Genomic DNA, 20,910 nt, shown 5'->3' on the forward strand with positions numbered 1-20,910 from the left:
TCTTGATATACAAAAAAATCCCCACTGGCATTTTACCTTGTTTTAGTTTTATCCCACTGCCTGGTAAAGCAATTATCTTGCAGGCACATGTAAAGTCTTTGAAGCCTGCTTCTGCTCCTGAATGGACTGCAGTGTGAAGTTCTGCTCAGATGTTAACGTTACACTGCACTCTCTTTACAGTCCATCTCTGGGGTCCAGCAGGAAGTTACTAGACAAGCGCATGCCCTCCTGTCATTTGAGCGGCTGCCGGAGGTCCATGCGGGCCGAGGCCGTCGAGGTGAGAAGCCCTGGTTCTGGTTTTCAGCCGCCCAGTCCCCTATCGGGAGGGCTGTCATGTTTGCCATCTACAAGGGCACTGCCCACACTCACACGCTCAATGTGGCCAACGAGGACTGCATCAAGGTGGCCACAGTCCTCAACAATGCCTTCTACCTGGAAAACCTGCACTTCACCGTGGAAGGCCGTGACACTCACTACTTCGTCAAGCCGGGCCTGCCTGACGGTGATCTTGCTGCGCTGCGCCTCACCAGCGGCCATAAGACCCTGGAGAATGGCGTCAACGTCAGCGTGTCCCAGTCCACCACGGTCATGGACAGCCGGACGCGTCGCTTCGCAGACGTGGAGTTGGGTCGTGGGCCTCTAGCGCTGCACGTGCGCTATGGCTCCACGGTGGATGAGGAAAAGGCCCGCGTGCTTGAGTTGGCCCGCCAGAGGGCGTTAGTGAGTGCGTGGGCCAACGAACAGCAGAGGGTGAGCGACGGCGAGGAGGGCGTCCGTCCATGGACGGAGGGAGAGAAGAGGCAGCTTCTGAGCAGTGGGAAAGTGCAGGGGTACGACGGGTATTACGTACTTTCCATCGAGCTATACCCGGAGTTAGCGGACAGTGCGAAAAACATTCAGTTCCTACGGCAAAGTGAAATAGGGAAAAGGTAACAAACTGCTGTGCACTCGCTGCCAAAAAGACGTTGAACGGCCTGCTTCAATAGAGGAGTGGTGATGGTAGGAACGAAAGCAACAATAGTGGCATGGCCAAAGAGTACTATGGCTATGTCCGAGTAAGTGTGTGTTTTTGAAAAATCATATGGGATCGAAAGCAATGCTGTGCAATGCTGTTTAACAGGGGACTACTACAGAGTAAATGTACAACTACGCCAAGCCTTATATGGGCAGTGACAAAATGTACCTCTGTAGCACAATCTCTGATTGGACTATGAGCTCTCAACCAGGAGCCAGGAGAAATATAGGTGTTTTGGGCAAAAGTTAAATATTATTATTATTATTTTAATTTTTTGTTTTTACAAAATGTTGTCTGCTTAATATTAAAAGAAAGTATTTAAAGGTGAAATTAAATGTTTACATACAGTGCACATATCTGGAAATGTTTTACTCTTAATTAGGCAATGTCCATTACCAGATGTTTGTCTTAAAGTAACTGTCCAGTACAAATCTCACTTTTTAAAATGCATATTCTGTTAACTCATACCCAAATAATGTTCTTGACTCGTCCTATATTAGTATTTGTGGCGAAAGCATAAATTGGAGAAAAAACACTTAAAAACCCTACCTCAAACTTGTATCTCAAACAGACCGTTTACAAAATGCTTACTATTTCCTCATAGAGTATGGTGTCAGCGGTCTAGAGGAGAATGAGCTACTCGCATGAATGTTTTTAATGACTTGTATATGCCCACACCATTTTGTTGCAGTATGCCCACACCATTTTGTTGCAGTATGCCCACACCATTTTGTTGCAGTATGCCCACACCATTCCAACACAGAAAAACTGCTTTTTAACATATTGTAAGTAATTATAGGTCATATTTAATAAAAATCTGGATAAAAAATAAATACATATTATTCAAGCTTTATTTAACTAGGCAAGTCACTTAATAACACATTCTTATTTACAATGATAGCCTACTGGAAACAATGGACATTTACTTTAAATCAATGACCTTTCATTTTGCGGTTCCTCTCACTCATGACCATCACACCTACAGTACATGCCGGAATTGAGAAGCAGTGCTTTTGATAAACTCATGCCTATTCCCCTTTGGTTTACTTTTTTTTTTAAAGGCATCGTAACAACGTACATGTTTTAATACACAAAATATTTGTTTTGCGAATCAGACTTTGTCTTGGTTTTGGGATCAGGGCAAAAGGTATGAGGTAAGTACAAGACTGGATCAGATACGAGTCTCGTCTGAGCACAGTAACACCGTGTTTAGTCAATTCTGCAAGAATTGTATTGTTTTGTATTCAGTAGTTAGGTTTCCATCCAATTGGCAACAGATTTTCATGAGAATATTCAAAAATCTGCTTAAAGAAAATTTGCATTTTCTCACCAGTGGTGTTTTTCCACCAAGATGACTTGTTGAGGATAAAAATCTGTGCGCGATGACCTAGTGCACATAATGTACTTTTTCGCTTAAGTTTTCATGTACCAAATAAAAAATCTGTTGTTCAATGTGTTTCCATCGCATTTTGTCTCAAACTGTTGCGTTAAATAGCAAATCTCTGGTCTTGGCAAGTAGTAGGCCCTGTAAGGGCCTACTACTTAAAATATCTTTATTTGTCAAATGGCAGTCAAGCATCGATCATCATGTCACCAGAATAAGACCCTCGACATCTATTGGAAAGGAGCGTCAAGCTCATAACGTGCACTTTCACGACCCTGTGAAGTTCATCATCATTTATTTAATCTGTAGCCTAATAAACTGCATGGTTTCCCAAGTCGTAATGGAAGGACCACACACCATTGCATTGTTTGACTCCAAGTTCACTTCATTGTGACTGTTATTGTATCAATATTTGTGCGTATTTCCACTGCCACTTCTCACATAATTAATTTTAACGACAAATGTCGAACCAACAATTATCTCTTGGAATTTATAAAATTGTACCGAAACTTCCTGTTTCCATCACAGCTGTCGTGATCCTTTTTATACAGTATGACTTCACTTAAAAACTGTGGATGGAAATGTTGTTTATGGACCTCTACAGGATCGGTTCCCCCCCCACATTAGCTAACGTAGGCTAATGTGATTAGCATGAGGTTGTAAGTAACAAGAACATTTCCAAGGACATAGACATATCTGATAAGGGCAGAAAGCTTAAATACTTGTTAATCTAACTGCACTGTCCAATTTACAGTAGCTATTACAGTGAAAGAATACTATGCTATTGTTTGAGGAAAGTGCACAGTTATGAAATTGAACATGTATTAATAAACTAATTAGGCACATTTGGGCAGACTTGATACAACATTTTGACCAGAAATGCAATGGTTCATTGATTGTCTAAAACTTTGCACATAGACTGCTTCCATCTAGTGGCCAAAATCTAAATAGTGCCTAGATTCCTAAGTCATATATTGGGCTTTCTCTTGCATTTCAAAGATGACAACTTTTCTTTTTTTAAACACGTTTTTTTCTTTGTATTATCTTTTACCGGATATAATGTGTTATATTCTCCTACATTAATTTCACATTTCCACAAACTACAAAGTGTTTCCTTTCAAATGGTATCAAGAATATGCATACACTTGCTTCAGGTCCTGAGCTACCTACCGGTAGTTAGATTTTGGTATGTGATTTTAAGCCAATATTTTTTTTAAAAAGGGTCCGATCCTTAGAAATTGATTAACTGGCCATTTGAATGTTAGTCTCATAACAAGTAATTTATGTTGTTTGTACATCGCAAATAAAATGTAAAGCATGTATTATATTCATCACTGATGTTACAAAGGAAAGGTTGATATTCCATTATAAAAACTGCAAGATTTTGTAGAATAAAAGTATAAAATATCCTTTCCAGAAACAGTATATTTTGTTTGTAAAAACTGAATACGTGTAAAGATGGTTAGAGTATCACTATATAAATATTGTCTCCTCTAAGTCTAATGTTGATCACGCATGATGCCACGTGACTTAGCCTCTGTCCAATAAATATTTAATGAACACAAAAAAATTCAGAAATGCATATCACCTAAACAAGTTTGTCCAATTATAGAACCGATACGTGTTCTTAGCAGCTATTATCATAACGTGTTTTCAAACATTTTTGTACATTTTTCAGCCATTTTCATTTGTCATTTGGTTTTAAAATCTTTTGCCTTTTTCTTAAAAATACCTGGTAAATCCTTGGAAGATGGTTGGGTAAAGCAAGAGAATATCAAACGTTCTTTAATGAATGTGTTTACAAAGCGTTCAACAAGACCTTCATTTCCCGTATGTTGCCCTAAAATGATTATGAAGACATTCCATCTGGGGAGCCAAGGAGGCCACATACTGCTCCTCATTGAAGTCAGCTGTTTGTAACACGTTTTACTTGAATTGTGACTGAACCAAGTGTAACACACCAGGATTTTAGACAGATACCCCAAACACCGATGTCTTTATCAACTTCATAATCCCAGGGTTTTGGGGTTAAGCAATCTTCTCACTTCTCTGTGTAAAATTCTGAACGGAACTTCTAATTAGATTTTGTATTGTTATAATTGCTTGCTCTGCCCAATTATTAGAGTTGATCAAAGCCTTAAGAGTTGTATTTGATGACACAGCAAAAACTCAAACACATTTTAGGCTCAAGTATAGGCCTACTCACATAATCATAGGCAGAACCCTTTGAATAATTCTTACAGTGATACTCCATTTCTCCTAAATGTACAGGTTATATGCAGTACCCAGCCTAATTTGAAGGAAGCATATGTATACTCAAGACGATGTATTTGGACAGTGAAGCTAAAATGGCTCAATACTCCATTTGGATTTGAGATCAAATGTTTCATATAAGGTGACAGTACAGAAATTATTCTTTTCTTAGAGGGCATATTCATAAGTACATGTATCACCGTTTGGAAATGAAAGAATTGGATGTATCTAGTTCCCCATTTGAAGACGTCATACATGTTTGGACAAATTCACTTTTAGTGTATTAAAGTAGTCAAGTTTACTATTCGGTCCCATATTCCTAGCATGCACTCAAGCGTGTCACTACAAAATCGTTGGATGCATTTGCAGTTTTTGGTTGTGTTTTGCGTTATGTTTTGCCCAACATAAACGGCATGGTAGCTTTTCTGTCCAAATACATATGGCGTTAAGTCTATTTCTGATCCATGCTATGTGAATAATTAGATTTAAAGGAAATGAAGGAGCACATTTCATATGAACTCTCATCACTTAATCAATGTCCATGCAATTCTATGACGCTCTCTAGTGGTATAGTGTGTGCCATAGATGAGCATTAAGTGAATAAGATGTTAAGGCTAAATTCCTGGATTTTCATCAGCTGGTCAGTACAGTACCTACTGCTATACAATATGCAGCCAGTAATTGTGTTGAATTTGTATTGCACAAAATGTCTTGCTTTCTTAGCTTTGTTGTTTTGATATTGCAGAATCTTAAGGAGACCATTTTCAGCTCCAGAGAAGACTGCATAATTCCATTACTTGCTATTTTAGGAGCAGCTTCAAACATCACTACAGCATCAGATGATTGCATAGGCTATTAGTGTCCAGAGATGTTGTCAAACCACCACAGCAAAGGGCATGTTCACCAAGTAAATATAGCTCAACATAAGCACTGCACTGTGACCACAACTGGCACCTTCAAAGCAAACCAGAGCAGACCACAACACTGCGACGTGGCCTACTTCAAAGAACAGCATAGAAGCGATGGTATGACTTTGCAAGTACGTCAAAGTCCAACAGGATCATGCAATAAGCACATGCTCAGAGGAATGTGAAAGAGGTTCAATTGATGTGGCTCCTATTCATATTATGCGACACAAAGGTGGGTAGTGGGTACACTGGCAATCAAAATCCCAGTGCCTGAAATACTACTGCAATCGCATCGCGTGGCATGGGTCTATACACACACACATCACACATTATTTACTTAAATGAGGGACATTGGTTTACTGGTATGTGTTGCCATAGGCAATGCATGAGCGTTCCCGTACAGAGATGTCTATTTAGATGTTTTAGCCTGTAGCCACTAACCTACTGTACTGTAATAAAGATGGCATGTCGGGTACAAGATGTCCTGTCTGCCACTTCGAGCCATTTTCAAAGATATAGTGAGCGAAATCTGTTGGCAAATCCCTCAAAAAACACGAGAATGTTTTAGACCAGAGTGGATTGATGGCCGTAGAATCTGACCTGTGGCATTTTTGCTGTCCTGTCCCGACACATTCATCAGAATGGCTTGATCAGCCAAACATTTACTGTTCCTTCGTCACTAAGTGCCTCCCCAACCTGGAGACTTTGGGCTTATAGGGCTTAAAACAGTCATATATTCCCTTGAAAAGTCTTCCAACAAAAGGCAGTGATTGGAGCTTTTAAAGTTTGACCACTAGAATGGTCAGTTACTGTCTTTTATCCTTCATATTTAGTCTAGACTGAGCATAAGCAATAGGCTGCCAGTTGTTGTCTCTGCTCTGCTGGCTGTATTGATTCACGACATGGAGACCACATGTATTTAAAGGCCAGCATTGCCATTAACTGATCAATTAAGTATCAGAGAGAAAACAAACCAACACAACTGGCCTTTATGACTGTCTGGCCTTTGCAAAAGCTTGGCGATCAATCAAGACTGTCTGGATCACTGCTTCAAGCATCAAGCATGTCCTCCATTTTGCTCATCTCGGTGTATACCAGCTAAGACAAGAACAAAGGATTAGGGCTGTGGCTGCTTTAGTGACTGCTCTAGCTCTCTCTGCATCACCAGTGCGGCTTGGTACCGTGTCGCCAACCAGCATTGACGTCATCAGACCCTGGCTTTCGGGGCTTTAGCCCCAAATGATCTTGTCTCAGCCCGAGGCTGCATTTCAAACACTTAAAAGACACACCCTATCCCCTCAGCCCTCAAATTAAGTGGACACTTCTGATGACATCTGGCAAGTTTACACTTGCAGGGCGAGGGAGGAAGGAATGCATTTTAAATTGACCGCCCTTAACTGGAAATTCGTCACTAGTTCGTCGATTGTGTTTTCAGCCACCGGTAGCTTGTGGTTGATTTATATCCGCTACAATCAATTATGATTGCAAGTCTACTTATACTACCATTCAAACGTTTGGAGTCACTTAGAAATGTCCTTGTTTTTGAAAGAAAAGCACTTTTTTTGTCCATTAAAATAACATCAAATTTATCAGAAATACAATGTAGACATTGTTAATGTTGGAAATGACTATTGTAGCAGGATTTTTTTATGGAATATCTACATAGGCGTACAGAGGTCCATTATCAGCAACCATCACTCCTGTGTTCCAATTTTACGTTGTGTTAACTAATCCAAGTTTATAATTTTAAAAGGCTAAATGATCATTAGAAAACCATTTTGCAATTATGTTAGCACAGCTGAAAACTGTGGTTCTGATTAAAGAAGCAATAAAACTGGCCTTTAGACTAGTTGTGTATCTGGACATCAGCATTTGTTTTGTTCGATTACAGGCTCAAAATGACAAGAAACAAAGAACTTATTCTGAAACTCGTCAGTCTATTCTTGTTCTGAGAAATGAAGGCTATTCCACGCGAGAACTTGACCAGAAACTGAAGATCTCGTACAATGCTGTGTACTACTCCCTTCACAGAACAGCGCAATCTTGCTCTAACCAGAATAGAAAGAGGAGTGGGAGACACCGGTGCACAACTGACCAGGAGGACAAGTACATTAGAGTGTCTAGTTTGAGAAACAGACGCCTCACCAGTCCTCAACTGGCAGCTTCATTAAATTGTACCCACAAAACATCAGTCTCAATGTCAACAAAAAAGAGGCGACTCCAGGATGTTGGCCTTCTAGGCAGCCGCAGGGACACCTCTAACTGGACAAATATTTTTTTCTTTAAAGAGTTGGACACAAAGTATTTACTTCAGACACCCGACAAGGCCCACATCCCCATCATTTGCATCAGAAAGAGACTGAGATATATATTAACATTTTACCAAGTGCAGATCTGGTCTGGTTTTAAACAGCAATTTTCTTCAGTTAAATGTACAGTTCGGGCAACGGGACATTAAAAACTGTTTTACAGAGTCATGGCTGAACAATGACATGGATAAAATACCACTGGTGGGGTTTACGCTGCACCGGCAAGTCGAGGGGTGGCGGTCTATGTATATTTGTAAACAACAGCTGGTGCACACAATCTAATATTAAGGAAGTCTAAAGGTTTTGCTCGCCTGAGGTAGAGTATCTCATGATTAACTGTAGACCCCACAATTTACCAAGAGTTTTCATCTATATGTTTCGCAGCTGTCAATTTACCAACACAAACCGATGCTGAGACTAAGTCCGCACTCAATGAGTTGTATAAGGCCATAAGCAAAAAGGAAAACGCTCATCCAGAGGCGACGGTCCTAGTGGCCGGGGACTTTAATGCAGGGAACCTCATTTCTACCGGCATGTTAAATGTGCAACCAGAGGGGGGGGGGGGGGGCCAACTTTATTCCACACACAGAGATGCGTACAAAGCTCTCTCTCCCTCCATTTGGCAAATCTGACCATAATTCTATCCTCCTGACTCGTGCTAACAAACAAAAACCAAAGCAGGAAGTACCAGTGACTTGGTCAATAAAGAAGTGGTCAGATGAAGCAGATGCTAAGCTACAGGTTTTGCTAGCACAGACTGGAATATGTTCCGGGATTCTTCCGATGGCATTGAGGAGTACACCACATCAGTCACTGGCTTCATCAATAAGTGCATCGATGACGTTGTCCCCACATACGTACAGTTGAAGTCAGAAGTTTTCATACTCATTTAAACTCAGTTTTTCACAATTCCTGACATTTTACCCTAATCAAAATTCCCTGTTTCAGGTCCGTTAGGATCACCACTTTATTTTAAGAATATGAAATGTAGAGAGAATTATTTATTTCAGCTTCACATTCCCAGTGGGTCAGAAGTTTACATACACTCAATGAGTATTTGGTAGCATTACCTTTAAATTGTTTAACTTGGGTCAAACATTTCGGGTAGCCTTCCACAAGCTTCCCACAATAAGTTGGGTGCATTTTGGCCCATTCTTCCTGACAGAGCTGGTGTAACTGAGTTAGGTTTGTAGTCCTCCTTGCTCGCACACGCATTTTCATGGCCTGCACCTACATTTTCTATAGGATTGAGGTCAGGACTTTGTGATGGCCATTACAATATCTTGACTTTGTTAACCTTAACCCATTTTGCCACAACTTTGGAAGTATGCTTGGGGTCATTGTCCATTTGGAAGACCCATTTGAGACCAAGTTTGAACTTTCTGACTGATGTCTTGAGATATATCAATATAGCTTCAATATATCCACATAATTTTTCATCCTCATGATGCCATCTATTTTGTGAAGTGCACCAGTCCCTCCTGCAGCAAAGCACCCTCACAACATGATGCTGCCACCCCCATGCTTCACGGTTGGGATGGAGTTCTTCGACTTGCAAGCCTCCACATATTTCCTCCGAAAATAATGATGGTCATTATGGCCAAACAGTTCTATTTTTGTTTCATCAGGCCAGAGGACATTTCTCCAAAAAGTACGAGCTTTGTCCCCATGTGCAGTTGCAAACCGTAGTCTGGATTTTTTATGGCGATTTTGGAGCAGTGGCTTCTTCCTTGCTGAGCGGCCTTTCAGGTTATGTCAATATAGGAATAATTTTACTCTGCGTGTAGATACTTTTGTATCTTTTTCCTCCAGCATCTTCACAGGGTCCTTTGCTGTTGTTCTGGGATTGATTTGCACTTTTCGCACCAAAGTACAGATGAACGTGGTACCTTCAGGCGTTTGAAAATTGCTCCCAAGGATGAACCAGACTTGTGGAGATCTACAATGTTTTTTCTGATGTCTTGGCAGATTTCTTTGGATTTTTCTCATGATGTCAAGCAACGAGGCACTGAGTTTGAAGGTAGGCCTTGAAATCCATCCACAGGTACACCTCCAATTGACTCAAATTATGTAAATTAGCCTACCTGAAGTCTTGACATAATTTTCTGGAATTTCCCAATCTGTTTAAAGGCACAGTTAACTTAGTGTATGTAAACTTCTGACCCACTGGAATTGTGATACAGTGAATTATAAGTGAAATAATGTCTGTAAACAATTGCTTGTGTCATGCACAAGGTAGATGTCCGAACCGACTTGCCAAAACTATAGTTGTTAACAAGAAGTTTGTGGAGTGGTTGAAAACAAGTTTTAATGACTCCAACCTAAGTGTATGTAAACTTCCGACTTCAATTGCACATACCCCAACCAGAAGCAATGGATTACAGGCAGCATCTGCACTGAAATAAAGGCTAGAGCTGCCGCTTTCAAGGAGCGGAACTCTAACCTGGAAGCTTATTGGAAATCCCGCTATGCCCTCAGATGAACCATCAAACAGGTAAAAGCGTCAATACAGGACTAGAATTGAATTGTACTACACCGGCTCGGGCGCTCGTCGGATGTGGCAGGACTTGCAAACTATTACAGACTACAAAGGGAAGCACAGCCGCTAGCTGCCCAGTGACATGAGCCTACCAGACAAGCTATATTACTTCTATGTTTGCTTTGAGGCAAGCAACACTGAAGCAAGCATGAGAACATCCGCTGTTCAGGGCGACTGTGTGATCATGCTCTCCCCTGCTGAAGTGAGTAAGATCTTTAAGCAGGTCAACATTCACAAGGTCACAGGGCCAGACGGATTACCAGGATGTGTACTCCAAGCATGCGCTGACCAACTGGCAAGTGTCTTCACTGACATTTTCAACCTGTCCCTGAATGAGTCTGTAATACCAAAATGTTTCAAGCAGACGACCATAGTCCCTGTGCCCAAGAACACTATGGTAACCTGCCTACATGACTACCAACCTGTTGCACTCCACACTGCCGCTTCCCACCTGGACAAAAGGAACACCTAGGTGAGAATGCTATTCATTGACTACAGATCAGCGTTCAACAACATAGTGCCCTCAAAGCTCATCACTAAGCTAAGGACCATGGGACTAAACGCCTCTTTTACGCTGCTGCTGCTCTCTGGTTATTATCTATGCATCGTCACTTTATCTCTACCTACATGTACATATTACTTAAATTACCTCGACTAAGCTGTGCCCCCATACATTGACTCTGCACCGGTACCCCCTGTATATAGCCTCGCTACTGTTATTTTACTGCTGCTCTTTAATTATTATATCTATTTTTTATCATCTATTTTTTACTTAACACTTATTTTTCTTAAAACTGCATTGTTGGTTAAGGGCTTGTAAGTAAACATGTCACTGGAAGGTCTACTACACCTGTTGTATTCAGCGCATGTGACAAATACAATTTGATTTGATAATCCTCTCAAGCCAGAAGAAGTAGATCTTACTAAACATTACCTCCCAAAGAAAGATCCCTCTTCTGACATGTCCTGTGTGAATAATCTTAGACCGTGATAGGTTTCCATCACTGAAGGTAATCATGCAGGCCAAACTGACCATCTCAGTTAGCAGCTGTGAGCGATATTTGAGTGCGTTAACACGTCTACATACCTGGCCTAGGAGCCCAATGACCCAAGATAGAATGCATCATGATATACATACTAAGATACTAACACGCTTGGGAAAGAGTCAAGTCATAGACAGGTTTTCAGCTACAGTTTAATTTTGTTTCATTTCACATCTTTATGGATGGACTAACATCCTAGTGCTATGTAACATAACTTGCAAACATTGGTAATATTTAGTAGGAGAAAGGATTGTATGCTGGTATGGTCATGTGTGTAAAATTGTAAAAGTGTTACACCCCCTATTTTTGGGGGGTGTGTAATTAAATAGGTCAAATTATTGTCCTGTAGCTAATTGACCTTGGAATCTGTGATTTATTACCACAAATATTATAAAAGCATGATTTTCAAGCGCATTTGGTGCCTGCGTGTGTCCATATCTGCAAAAGTTATCTGGCCCCACCCCACTTGACAGTTATAGGACAAGCCTGCTAGTGACGAGCATTCTGGCTCACTGGCTCATTCGGCTCAGCTCACCAAAATGAGCCGTCTCTTTTGGCTCCCAAACGGCTCTTTAAAAAATAAATATGCTTTGTAATGTTTTAAGTCAAACAGTTTGCAATGGTTTGACTATGATTGTTGTTAAAACAATTCTAATTAAATGATTAAATGAAATCATACACTACCTTAACCATAATGTATTTAAACAATGATTAGTTTATGAAAAAGAATGCTATTAAACATTTGCATTTAAAGTATAACTTTTGAAAGTATATAAACAAAGTGCATATAAATATGACCATTCAAAACGAATACAATCTGAAGAGCATAATAGAATATTCCACCATATCAAAGAAAAATAAATAACAATGTGCAAAACTGCAGCATCTCACTTAAAACATTACACTGGTCCCTCTTTTCTCTCCCTTTATTGGCATTTTATAACCAGCAGCACACAGCAATGCTGAACATATTTTGCTTTTATGAGAGCTTTGCATTCAGAAATGCAAGCTGCCTCACTTTCGAGGGGCTGATGCGGTTTCTTCTCTCAGTAATTATTTGTCCCGTTTTCTCAGAAGAAACGGATGTGGCCACTATGCAGAGTCTCCCTGTCATGACTTTAGTAAGCCGTGGGTAGACAGAGGCCTTGTTCTTCCACCAGCTCAGAGGATCTGCAGATGTCCTCCAAATAGGATCAGACCTCCATTATGGCATCTGCTGAGTGATTCCTTCGTGCTGCATCCCCAGTTGCTCTCTCGTCAAACAGCATCCATTCATTCTTTGAATTAGGTAAAACTATTCATTTAAATCTTTTGATTATTCATATCTTTATTTTTAGATTTTTTTATAAATAGATTTATTTGGCTCTTCTGATATGCGAGCCGGCTCTCAACATTCACCTACATGGGCTGGCTCTGAGAGCCAACTCGTTCGCGAACGACCCATCACGAATAGCCTACTGCTAATGTGAGTTTACGCAGTTCCAACATAATCCAAAGGTGGCAGTCTAAAATCACAATCCTGCTAAATTGCACATGACTAGAACATTATTTCATGCTAAACATTAATTTGTGGTCTACGCTGCCACCCTTTGGATTGTTTTGGAACTGCACAGTGCCCACAGCATGACTTGCTCACGTTAGTAGTAATGTGACCAACATCAACATGAAGCTTTTTTTTATAGCCCATGAAATATTGGATATGTTTAAATAATGAAGCAAATACTTTTTCCAACTATTTTTCTTCATGGAAAATTACAATATAGTTATGCATTTGTAATTTGTACTTTCTAATAGATTTGTGTATAAATATTAACACCATATTCCATGAGTTTACTGACCACAATCCATTGAAATAATATTAAAAAGTGTTGATTATCTGACATCAGGAGAGCACAGCGCATGGAGGAAAGCAGTAAGATATGTAACAGCGTTGTGTGAGGCCAACATTTTTGGTTGAAGAAACCCCCCTCCACAGAATTAGACCCAGATCTTCAGGTCTTGCTCCGGATGTTCTAAATGTCTGGTGACGATCCTGCCAAACAGAAATTGTTGAGGAAACTCTAATCGTCTGAGGACCTCCAGGACTTGGCTCAATGGGGTTGTACAAAGCAACTGGGGCGATAGCTAATGATCTGTGGGAGATTTAGGGCTGTATTCAATCTGTATCGCTGAAGCTTGATCGATTGCATGATAGAAATGTGAAGGTAATTTCTGATTGAGAGGACATATGGTATGCAGCGTTTACCTAGATTGTAGTATCTGCTAACGCAGGAACATTACCTTTAAATTTGAACTACGCAGTAACGCTGAACTCCAGCAATACGGATTGAATAGCGCGCTTAGAGTGACTTGAGTGCATGATTTGTGGCCTACGGCTGAAACTGGGTTAATTGTTCTATGATGGCCTGGATTGGTAAATGAATTACCTTATATTATACAAATGTTAATTAGGTAGTATGATTACGGAGGGCTTTATTCAATCCGTATTGAAGACTGCATTCACGGTAAATGATGAAATCACTGAAATGTATGAAAGTACCTTTTAAATGAATATTGTGCAATCTATCTGTAGCTCTTCAGAGATCCAGAATGAAAAGAGACCCTAGTATTTTATCATGATCCATTTTTTGTTAGACAGATTTGTGCTTTCATACTTTGTCTCCCCCTAAAGGCTATAGCGAGTAGAAAGCAGATCTGTGATGTTTTTTTTCTTCTTCAGATGTCAGTCCTCCTGTCTGTCAAGGAGGCTTTGATGTTGTCGGCACAATGTCCTCTTAACATGGGATTCCATTTTTTTCAAACGCCCCTCTAGACCATCGTGGGGACACAGCTCCTTTTATACCACATGGTCTGGACGGGCCAAGCAAATAATAAGGCCAGCACATACAGGTCCCAATTTACAGTTATACCTATCATGATTTATTTGTTTAGAGTTGCATAGGCAGGTAGAGTGTACAGTAATTAAAGTGTAGGTACACATTGCTGTACTTACCACTAGTAGGCCCTATAGCGATTTTGATTTGTGAGTTGTGTAACATGTTGACATTTCTATACATCATATATATATATATATATATATATAAACAAACTCAAATATATTGTGGCTCACTAATGAATAATAGTTATCATATGAGTTCTCACTTGTGAGGTTTTTTGTGTGCAAATTCTTGGGGGGGGGGGGGGGGGGATGACGACAGCAGTGCTGAATGTCTGCAACAACTGTTGTTGTCTAGGGACCACCAATAGGACCTTCAACGGACAATATGTACGGCCCAGAATAGTAGATCAAAAGTACAGCTATGTCAAGGTTGTGCCAATGAGGTTCTCAGAAAAGCAAATACATAGAAAAAACTATAACGTTTCAGCAAGTCAAAGGATGTTTACGGCTTTGGTTACACATTAACCGAACTACAAATATTGAGACCCTGATTCCCTGGTAGCCCATTGCCACAGTTATACTCAAATAAGTGGCAGTTCATTATAGTTAAGGCTCTATTCAATAACATCTACTTCAATAACATCTGTGTTATACCTAAAGCGGGCATTGCCATTGGCTGCACGGAGTTGCATTAATGACAAAGATACGTGGTGGTTGATTGCGAACATAGGCTGCTAAAATGTCTGTTTAATTTGGAATGGGCCAATTTGGAATGGGTCATCCAGTGAGTTCACCTAAGAGAAGGCAAACAAGAACGGTTCAAATGACGCAAATGGAGGTGGGCCGGATGTTGATAGAGCCTATAAATACTTGAGTTCTCACAGAGTTTGAGTAAATCAACGGAAAAAAAGATAACATTTTTGCTTTCATTTTGGATCATTTGGATAACCATGAGTGGTGGATGTCCATACTTCGAGAAAAGGCACTTGTACGTATTCATTATTGCGTTTCAAATTCTGTTTTTATTTTAAAAGAAATTGTAACAAAGGCATTCTATAATGATTCTAAATAAATCAATAAATGCTATAGTTGTATTTATTATTATTAATAATAATTGTATTACATTAGCCAATCAATACCATTACATTTGTCTTTTTCATTCCCAAGGCTATTCAAGAGCAAGCTGCATCTAGAAGAGGAAGAGGAAGACGACTCTCAAGAAGGAACCAACAAGGCCAGCAAAGGTGGCATCATCTATGGTGACTACCTTCAGGTAAAGCATTCACCATCGTCATCTAGTTTAATCGAACTTCGTCTTCTACGAGGTTTTCGACATGGTATCTTTTTTTTTCTGCGGATAGAAACTGCATGGCCAACACAAGGGATGGAAATTAAGTACAATTTTAATTATGGATTAGTTGTAGTACTAAATGAAAAAAAATGTGTTCCATTATAGCTTGATAAGGTTGTGACCGCCCAAGTTCTCCAGAGTGAACTGAAGGGGAACAAAATCCACGATGAGCATCTTTTCATTGTCACACATCAAGGCACAGTATATGTTTGTGGTCAAATATAATCAAGATTTGAGAATCAATAATGGAATTGTAATCATAGAATGCATGCATTCCCTTATCACAGGGATTGGGGTCTGTTCCATTTGAAATCCAGTCAATTCAAGAGATGAGTTTAACCTTTTAATTGTAGTTGCACCTACTTGTGGAAGACTTGGAATAGTAATTCACTATCAACTTTCCATCAACAAATGATCAATTTCATTGCATTGCAAAGGTGGGACATTATGATTCATTGCATTTTTATCATTTTATTTCAGCTTATGAACTCTGGTTCAAGCAGATTCTATGGGAACTGGATTCAGTGCGAGAGATTTTCATCAGTGGACATGTAAGCACCTTAGAAAGCAAGAGTACACTGGCAAACATTTTCTTTGTGTAATAAAAGTTATACAATTGTTGATTTCAACGGCCTACGATGACGGCCTACGGGGGAACAGTCGGTTAACTGCCTTTTCAGGGGCAGAACGACAGACTTTTACCTTGTCAGCTCAGGATTCGATCAAGCAACCTTGCAGTGACTGGCCCAATGCTCTAACCACTAGGCTACCTGCAGCCCCAACATATAATTCATAAACGCTTAAAATACAATATGAATCAGTCTTTTTTTACCTCATTAAGCCATTAAATTTAAACAATGTCAATGACCTAAGTCTTTGTTTGTGGGCGTGAAAAGGTGGGCTTTTTTTTTCTGTCCAATGCAGTCCAATTGCAGGGACCCTTTTTGCATCAGGAGCACCCCCTGAGGCCAAAAAGTAAGAGCTCATCTTTAATTGTAATGTTTCACCAGGTTCGCGATGAACGCAACATGCTGAAGGTCAACACCCGCATACACAGGATTGTTATGATCTTCAGGCTGCTGGTCGACCAGTTCGCCGTACTCGAGACAATGACCGCCTTGGACTTCTATGACTTCAGGTAAGCCCCATAGATAACCCATGGAGAATTTTGAGCTTTTATAAACCTTATAAAATGATACCCTCTTTACATATTTAACTCACATTACTTTTGTGTGTTGTAGAGAGTACCTGTCCCCTGCCTCCGGGTTCCAAAGTCTCCAGTTCCGTCTGTTGGAGAACAAGATTGGGGTCCCTGACAACCTGAGAGTCCCCTACAACAGGCGCCACTACAGGGACAACTTCAAAGGACATGAGAGTGAGATGCTGCTTAGATCTGAGAAGGAGCCTTGCCTGCTGAAATTGGTGGAGGTGTGTGAAAAGCAAAAGAAATACTGAAACATTTTCAAATAGATCCCGTTTAAATACTTAGTGATGTTATTTCCCACACTTGATATCATAGCACTATTGAGCAATACTGTTTGTTGTTCTATTCAGAAATGGCTGGAAAGGACCCCAGGTCTTGAAGAGGATGGGTTTAACTTTTGGGTTAAACTGGAAGCCAACATCTTTGAAGGGTTGAGTCTTGAAAAAAATAAAATAGAGGTATTGGCTGTTTCAAAAATAATCTAGTACCAAAAACTCACAACATCGCTTTTCATTAGGTTACTTACAGATAAAATAATCTGACCAAAAAAACGACAATATTTATCGTTCTTTGGCAGAAAATGCAAGACTCCGAGGAGAAGGAGGAGATGATGGAAGAGATGACGAAACAAAAAGAGCTATTTACTTCTCTGTTTGATGTCAAAAGACATGAGCATCTTTTGGCCAAAGGTGAGTGTTTAGCACCTAGCGCCAACACAAACTGCCTCAACAATTCAATCCCAATAATGAGTTTAAAACTACAGAAACCATCTCACTTCCTGTTGTTTAATCAGGTGAGAGACGGATCTCCTACAAAGCTCTCCAAGGAGCGCTGATGATCTACTTCTACAGGTAAGAAGGGTTTTCTTACAGTTATTTTAGACAGGCTTGTGTTTGTTCACCATTTGAGATGTAATTACTACATTGTGGATTGTTAGGGAGGAGCCCAGGTTCCAGGTTCCCTTCCAACTCCTGTCCAACCTGATGGACATTGATACCCTCATGACAAAATGGAGATGTAAGTAACACCAAAATACATTTTATGTAAAGAACAGTTTACTTCGTCACATTTCATTCAAACAGTGTCTGCATGTACAGGCTTCCCTTACACCATCTGTATTTTCTACTAGATGCTAAACTTGCTTTGAACTGTTAGGACCAGTGGTATTCAAAGTCAGGGTCGCGGGGGGGGGGGGGGGGGGATGACTGCAGTGGGGTGAGAAAAATAAAATACAAAATTAAGAGTACAGATTATTATTGTATGGGATCATTATACAAACGTTTTTGAGAAAGATCATTCCAAAATGACTGAGTAAATACATTTACTGGTTTATTTTCATTTTGATAAGATATGAGAATGCAATAAATTAAGGTTATGTGTTAATGTAAACCATTTTAGGGTTGTCATTAGATTTGGGGTGGGGTTGTGAGAAATTCTTGGGGGGAAAAAAAATGGGGTCCCAATCAATTCTGGTGGAAAAAATGGTGTCCCCACTGAAAAAGTTTGAATACCACTGGTCTAGACTATAATTTCACTGTCAATTGACCTGGAACTGTTATATTAACAAGTGCAATATTTATCGTATGTGTCTCAGACAACCACGTGTGCATGGTGCACAGAATGATTGGCAGCAAAGCAGGCACCGGAGGCTCATCTGGCTACCACTATCTGCGCTCTACTGTCAGGTATGTCATGTCTGTCATATATGATTAGCTATTGAAATAAACTGCATCCAAGAGTTACTGTCAAGCATATCATTATATACCCCTTCAAGAATGAGCTAAGTAGGTGTTTTTCTTCTCTCTCACACAGTGATCGCTACAAAGTCTTTGTGGATCTCTTCAACCTGGCCATGTTTTTGATACCTCGGCATTGGGTGCCTAAACTAGACCCCAATGAGCACACCTTCCTGTTCACCGCAGAGTACTGTGACAGCTCCTACTGCAGTAGTGAGGATTCAGACTAGCAGACTGTCTCAACTGTCTAAAGTGGTCGGTGAAGACTGAGGAAAGGTGCCAATGAGAGGAAGCCACTTTAGACCTAAGGAACATCTACATAATCTAGAGTGTCATACAAGCTAGCTTTGACCTGGTAAAGTCTCACCTACACCCAATAAAGCGACAAGTAACATAGTATATCACCATAACCATAAAGGCATCCCTCCCCCTCAGAACAGAACAGCCTCAATTTGTTGGTGCATGGACTCCACAAGGTGTTGAAAGTGTTCTACAGGGGGATGCTGGCCCATGTTGACTCCAATACTTCCCATAGTTGTGTCGAGTTGGCTGAACGTCCTTTGGGTGGTGGGCCATTCTTGAAACACACAGCAAAATGTTGAGCGTTAAAAAAACAGCAGCGATGCAGTTCTCGACACAAACCGGTGTGCCTGGTACCTACTACCATACCCAGTCTGATGGCACTTTAATATTTTTTCTTGCACACATACACAATCCATGTCTCAATTATCTCAAAGGTCATAAAAATGATTTTTAAAATCTATCTCATCCCCTGCATCTACACTGATTGAAGTGGATTTAACAGGTGACGTCAATAAGGGATCATAGCTTTCACCTGATCAGTCTATATCATGGAAAAAGCAGGTGTTCTTAATGTTCTGTATACTCAGGGTATAGTATATATTGTTTATATAATATTGTGCTGTATTTAAAGTATGAAAAAGTGTGATGTACACAGCCTAATGAATGATAATCATGAACCCTTCCATGTACTTGAGTTCTGAATGTGTACCCTAAAGAAGTTATATTGTTAATCTTTTTTTAGAGTAGTATTATGTTTTTGTACAGTACTTCGATATTGGGTGTTTATGTGATGTTAGAGAAATGATATGTAGACTTCATTCAACATCAGCATAGAAATTATCACATTACTAAAAAAATCATATATTTTTGTAACAGAAGATAAAATGTATGTCTCAATAAAAATATGTTATTGAAAAGTTTGCGAGGATTTCCTTTTTTTAACCTCCATGGGAATTGTCTTAAAGGGTTCCTTGAAGGTTTGATTGAGAAGTTGGCAGTACACGGAACACATGGATCCCTTTAAATAACAAATGTCATCCATGGCTCAAAGGAAGATTGAAGTCGCATTCTGCAATGCCTCAAGAGAGGAATGAGGATGAAGAAAATAATGGAGAGTTTACATAAACAATCACATAGGTCACCTAAGGGCTAGATTATATCAGATCTGCACTAGCCGACACCCGCATAGCAGTTATTTTGGTGGTGTAGGAGAAGGAACTGCCCCTAATGAAAAAGTAATATGGAATTGGTACACAAAACCTAGATTTGTGCAGTAGTGACTATTGTAGGGATTGTGTAGTGAACGTGTAGTTTACGCACTACCTAAGATACACAAGTAGAGTTTTGTAGTGTTTAGTAGGAAAACGGTAGTGTTTCCAGTAGTAATCTGGTGGAAATTTTTACTACTTGATGTTGGTAGTAAATGAGTAGTCCAAACACTAGAGCTTCACTACACAGGCTTTTCAATAGTAATCAGGTAGATATTTACTATATGATGCTGGCAGTAAATAGTAAAAACTCTACCTGATTACTACAGAAAAGCTTGTGTCGTAAAGCTGTAGAGTTTATACAACTTGATGTTGGGAGTAAATGAGTAGTGACCACACTAGAGCGAGACTTCCCCCGTTTTTCCAACTGCAGAAGACGAAACAGGAAGGAAACGTCCTCTCACTGTCAACTGCGTTTATTTTCCGCAAACTTAACATGTGTAAATATGTGTATGAACATAACAAAATTCAACAACTGAGAGATAAACTGAACAAGTTCCACAGACATGTGACTAATAGAAATGGAATAATGTGTCCCTGAACAAAGGGGGGGTCAAAATCAAAAGTAACAGTCAGTATCTGGTGTGGCCACCAGCTGCATTAAGTACTTCAGTGCATCTCCTCCTCATGGACTGCACCAGATTTGCCAGTTCTTGCTGTGAGATGTTACCCCACTCTTCCACCAAGGCACCTGCAAGTTCCCGGACATTTCTGTGGGG

The 20,910-nt window shown here is 40.0% G+C and overlaps 2 protein-coding genes across 2 annotated transcripts in view; both read left to right on the plus strand.

The window, feature by feature from the left end:
• The window catches only part of LOC139390686 (teneurin-3-like), a 143,957-nt gene extending 142,247 nt beyond the window's left edge, over window positions 1-1,710 (plus strand). Inside the window, exon 30 of the mRNA XM_071137982.1 lies at window positions 181-1,710. Coding sequence (XP_070994083.1) covers window positions 181-933 — 753 coding nt within the window. The 3' untranslated portion in view covers window positions 934-1,710. The remainder of the gene's footprint in view (window positions 1-180) is intronic.
• A 13,235-nt stretch (window positions 1,711-14,945) lies between these two features.
• LOC139390778 (tryptophan 2,3-dioxygenase A-like) lies at window positions 14,946-19,840 on the plus strand. Its single transcript, XM_071138141.1, has 12 exons — window positions 14,946-15,317; window positions 15,497-15,602; window positions 15,786-15,876; window positions 16,161-16,231; window positions 16,691-16,818; window positions 16,922-17,108; window positions 17,235-17,342; window positions 17,462-17,573; window positions 17,678-17,735; window positions 17,822-17,901; window positions 18,479-18,569; window positions 18,697-19,840. The coding sequence occupies exons 1-12, from the start codon at window positions 15,280-15,282 to the stop codon at window positions 18,848-18,850; spliced, it is 1,224 nt and encodes a 407-aa protein (XP_070994242.1). The 5' UTR covers window positions 14,946-15,279; the 3' UTR covers window positions 18,851-19,840.
• The last annotated feature ends 1,070 nt before the right edge of the window (window positions 19,841-20,910 follow it).

The sequence above is a fragment of the Oncorhynchus clarkii genome, chromosome 31 (assembly GCF_045791955.1).
Source record: "Oncorhynchus clarkii lewisi isolate Uvic-CL-2024 chromosome 31, UVic_Ocla_1.0, whole genome shotgun sequence".
Classification (NCBI taxonomy): domain Eukaryota; kingdom Metazoa; phylum Chordata; class Actinopteri; order Salmoniformes; family Salmonidae; genus Oncorhynchus; species Oncorhynchus clarkii.

Excerpts from the sequence above, each read along its gene's own strand:
- LOC139390778 (XM_071138141.1), top strand. The coding sequence starts at position 15,280 with ATGAGTGGTGGATGTCCATACTTCGAGAAAAGGCACTT. Across the intron at positions 15,318-15,496 it reads TACTTCGAGAAAAGGCACTT|GCTATTCAAGAGCAAGCTGC; the intron begins GTACGTATTCAT and ends TTCATTCCCAAG. Across the intron at positions 17,736-17,821 it reads CTGATGATCTACTTCTACAG|GGAGGAGCCCAGGTTCCAGG; the intron begins GTAAGAAGGGTT and ends GTGGATTGTTAG.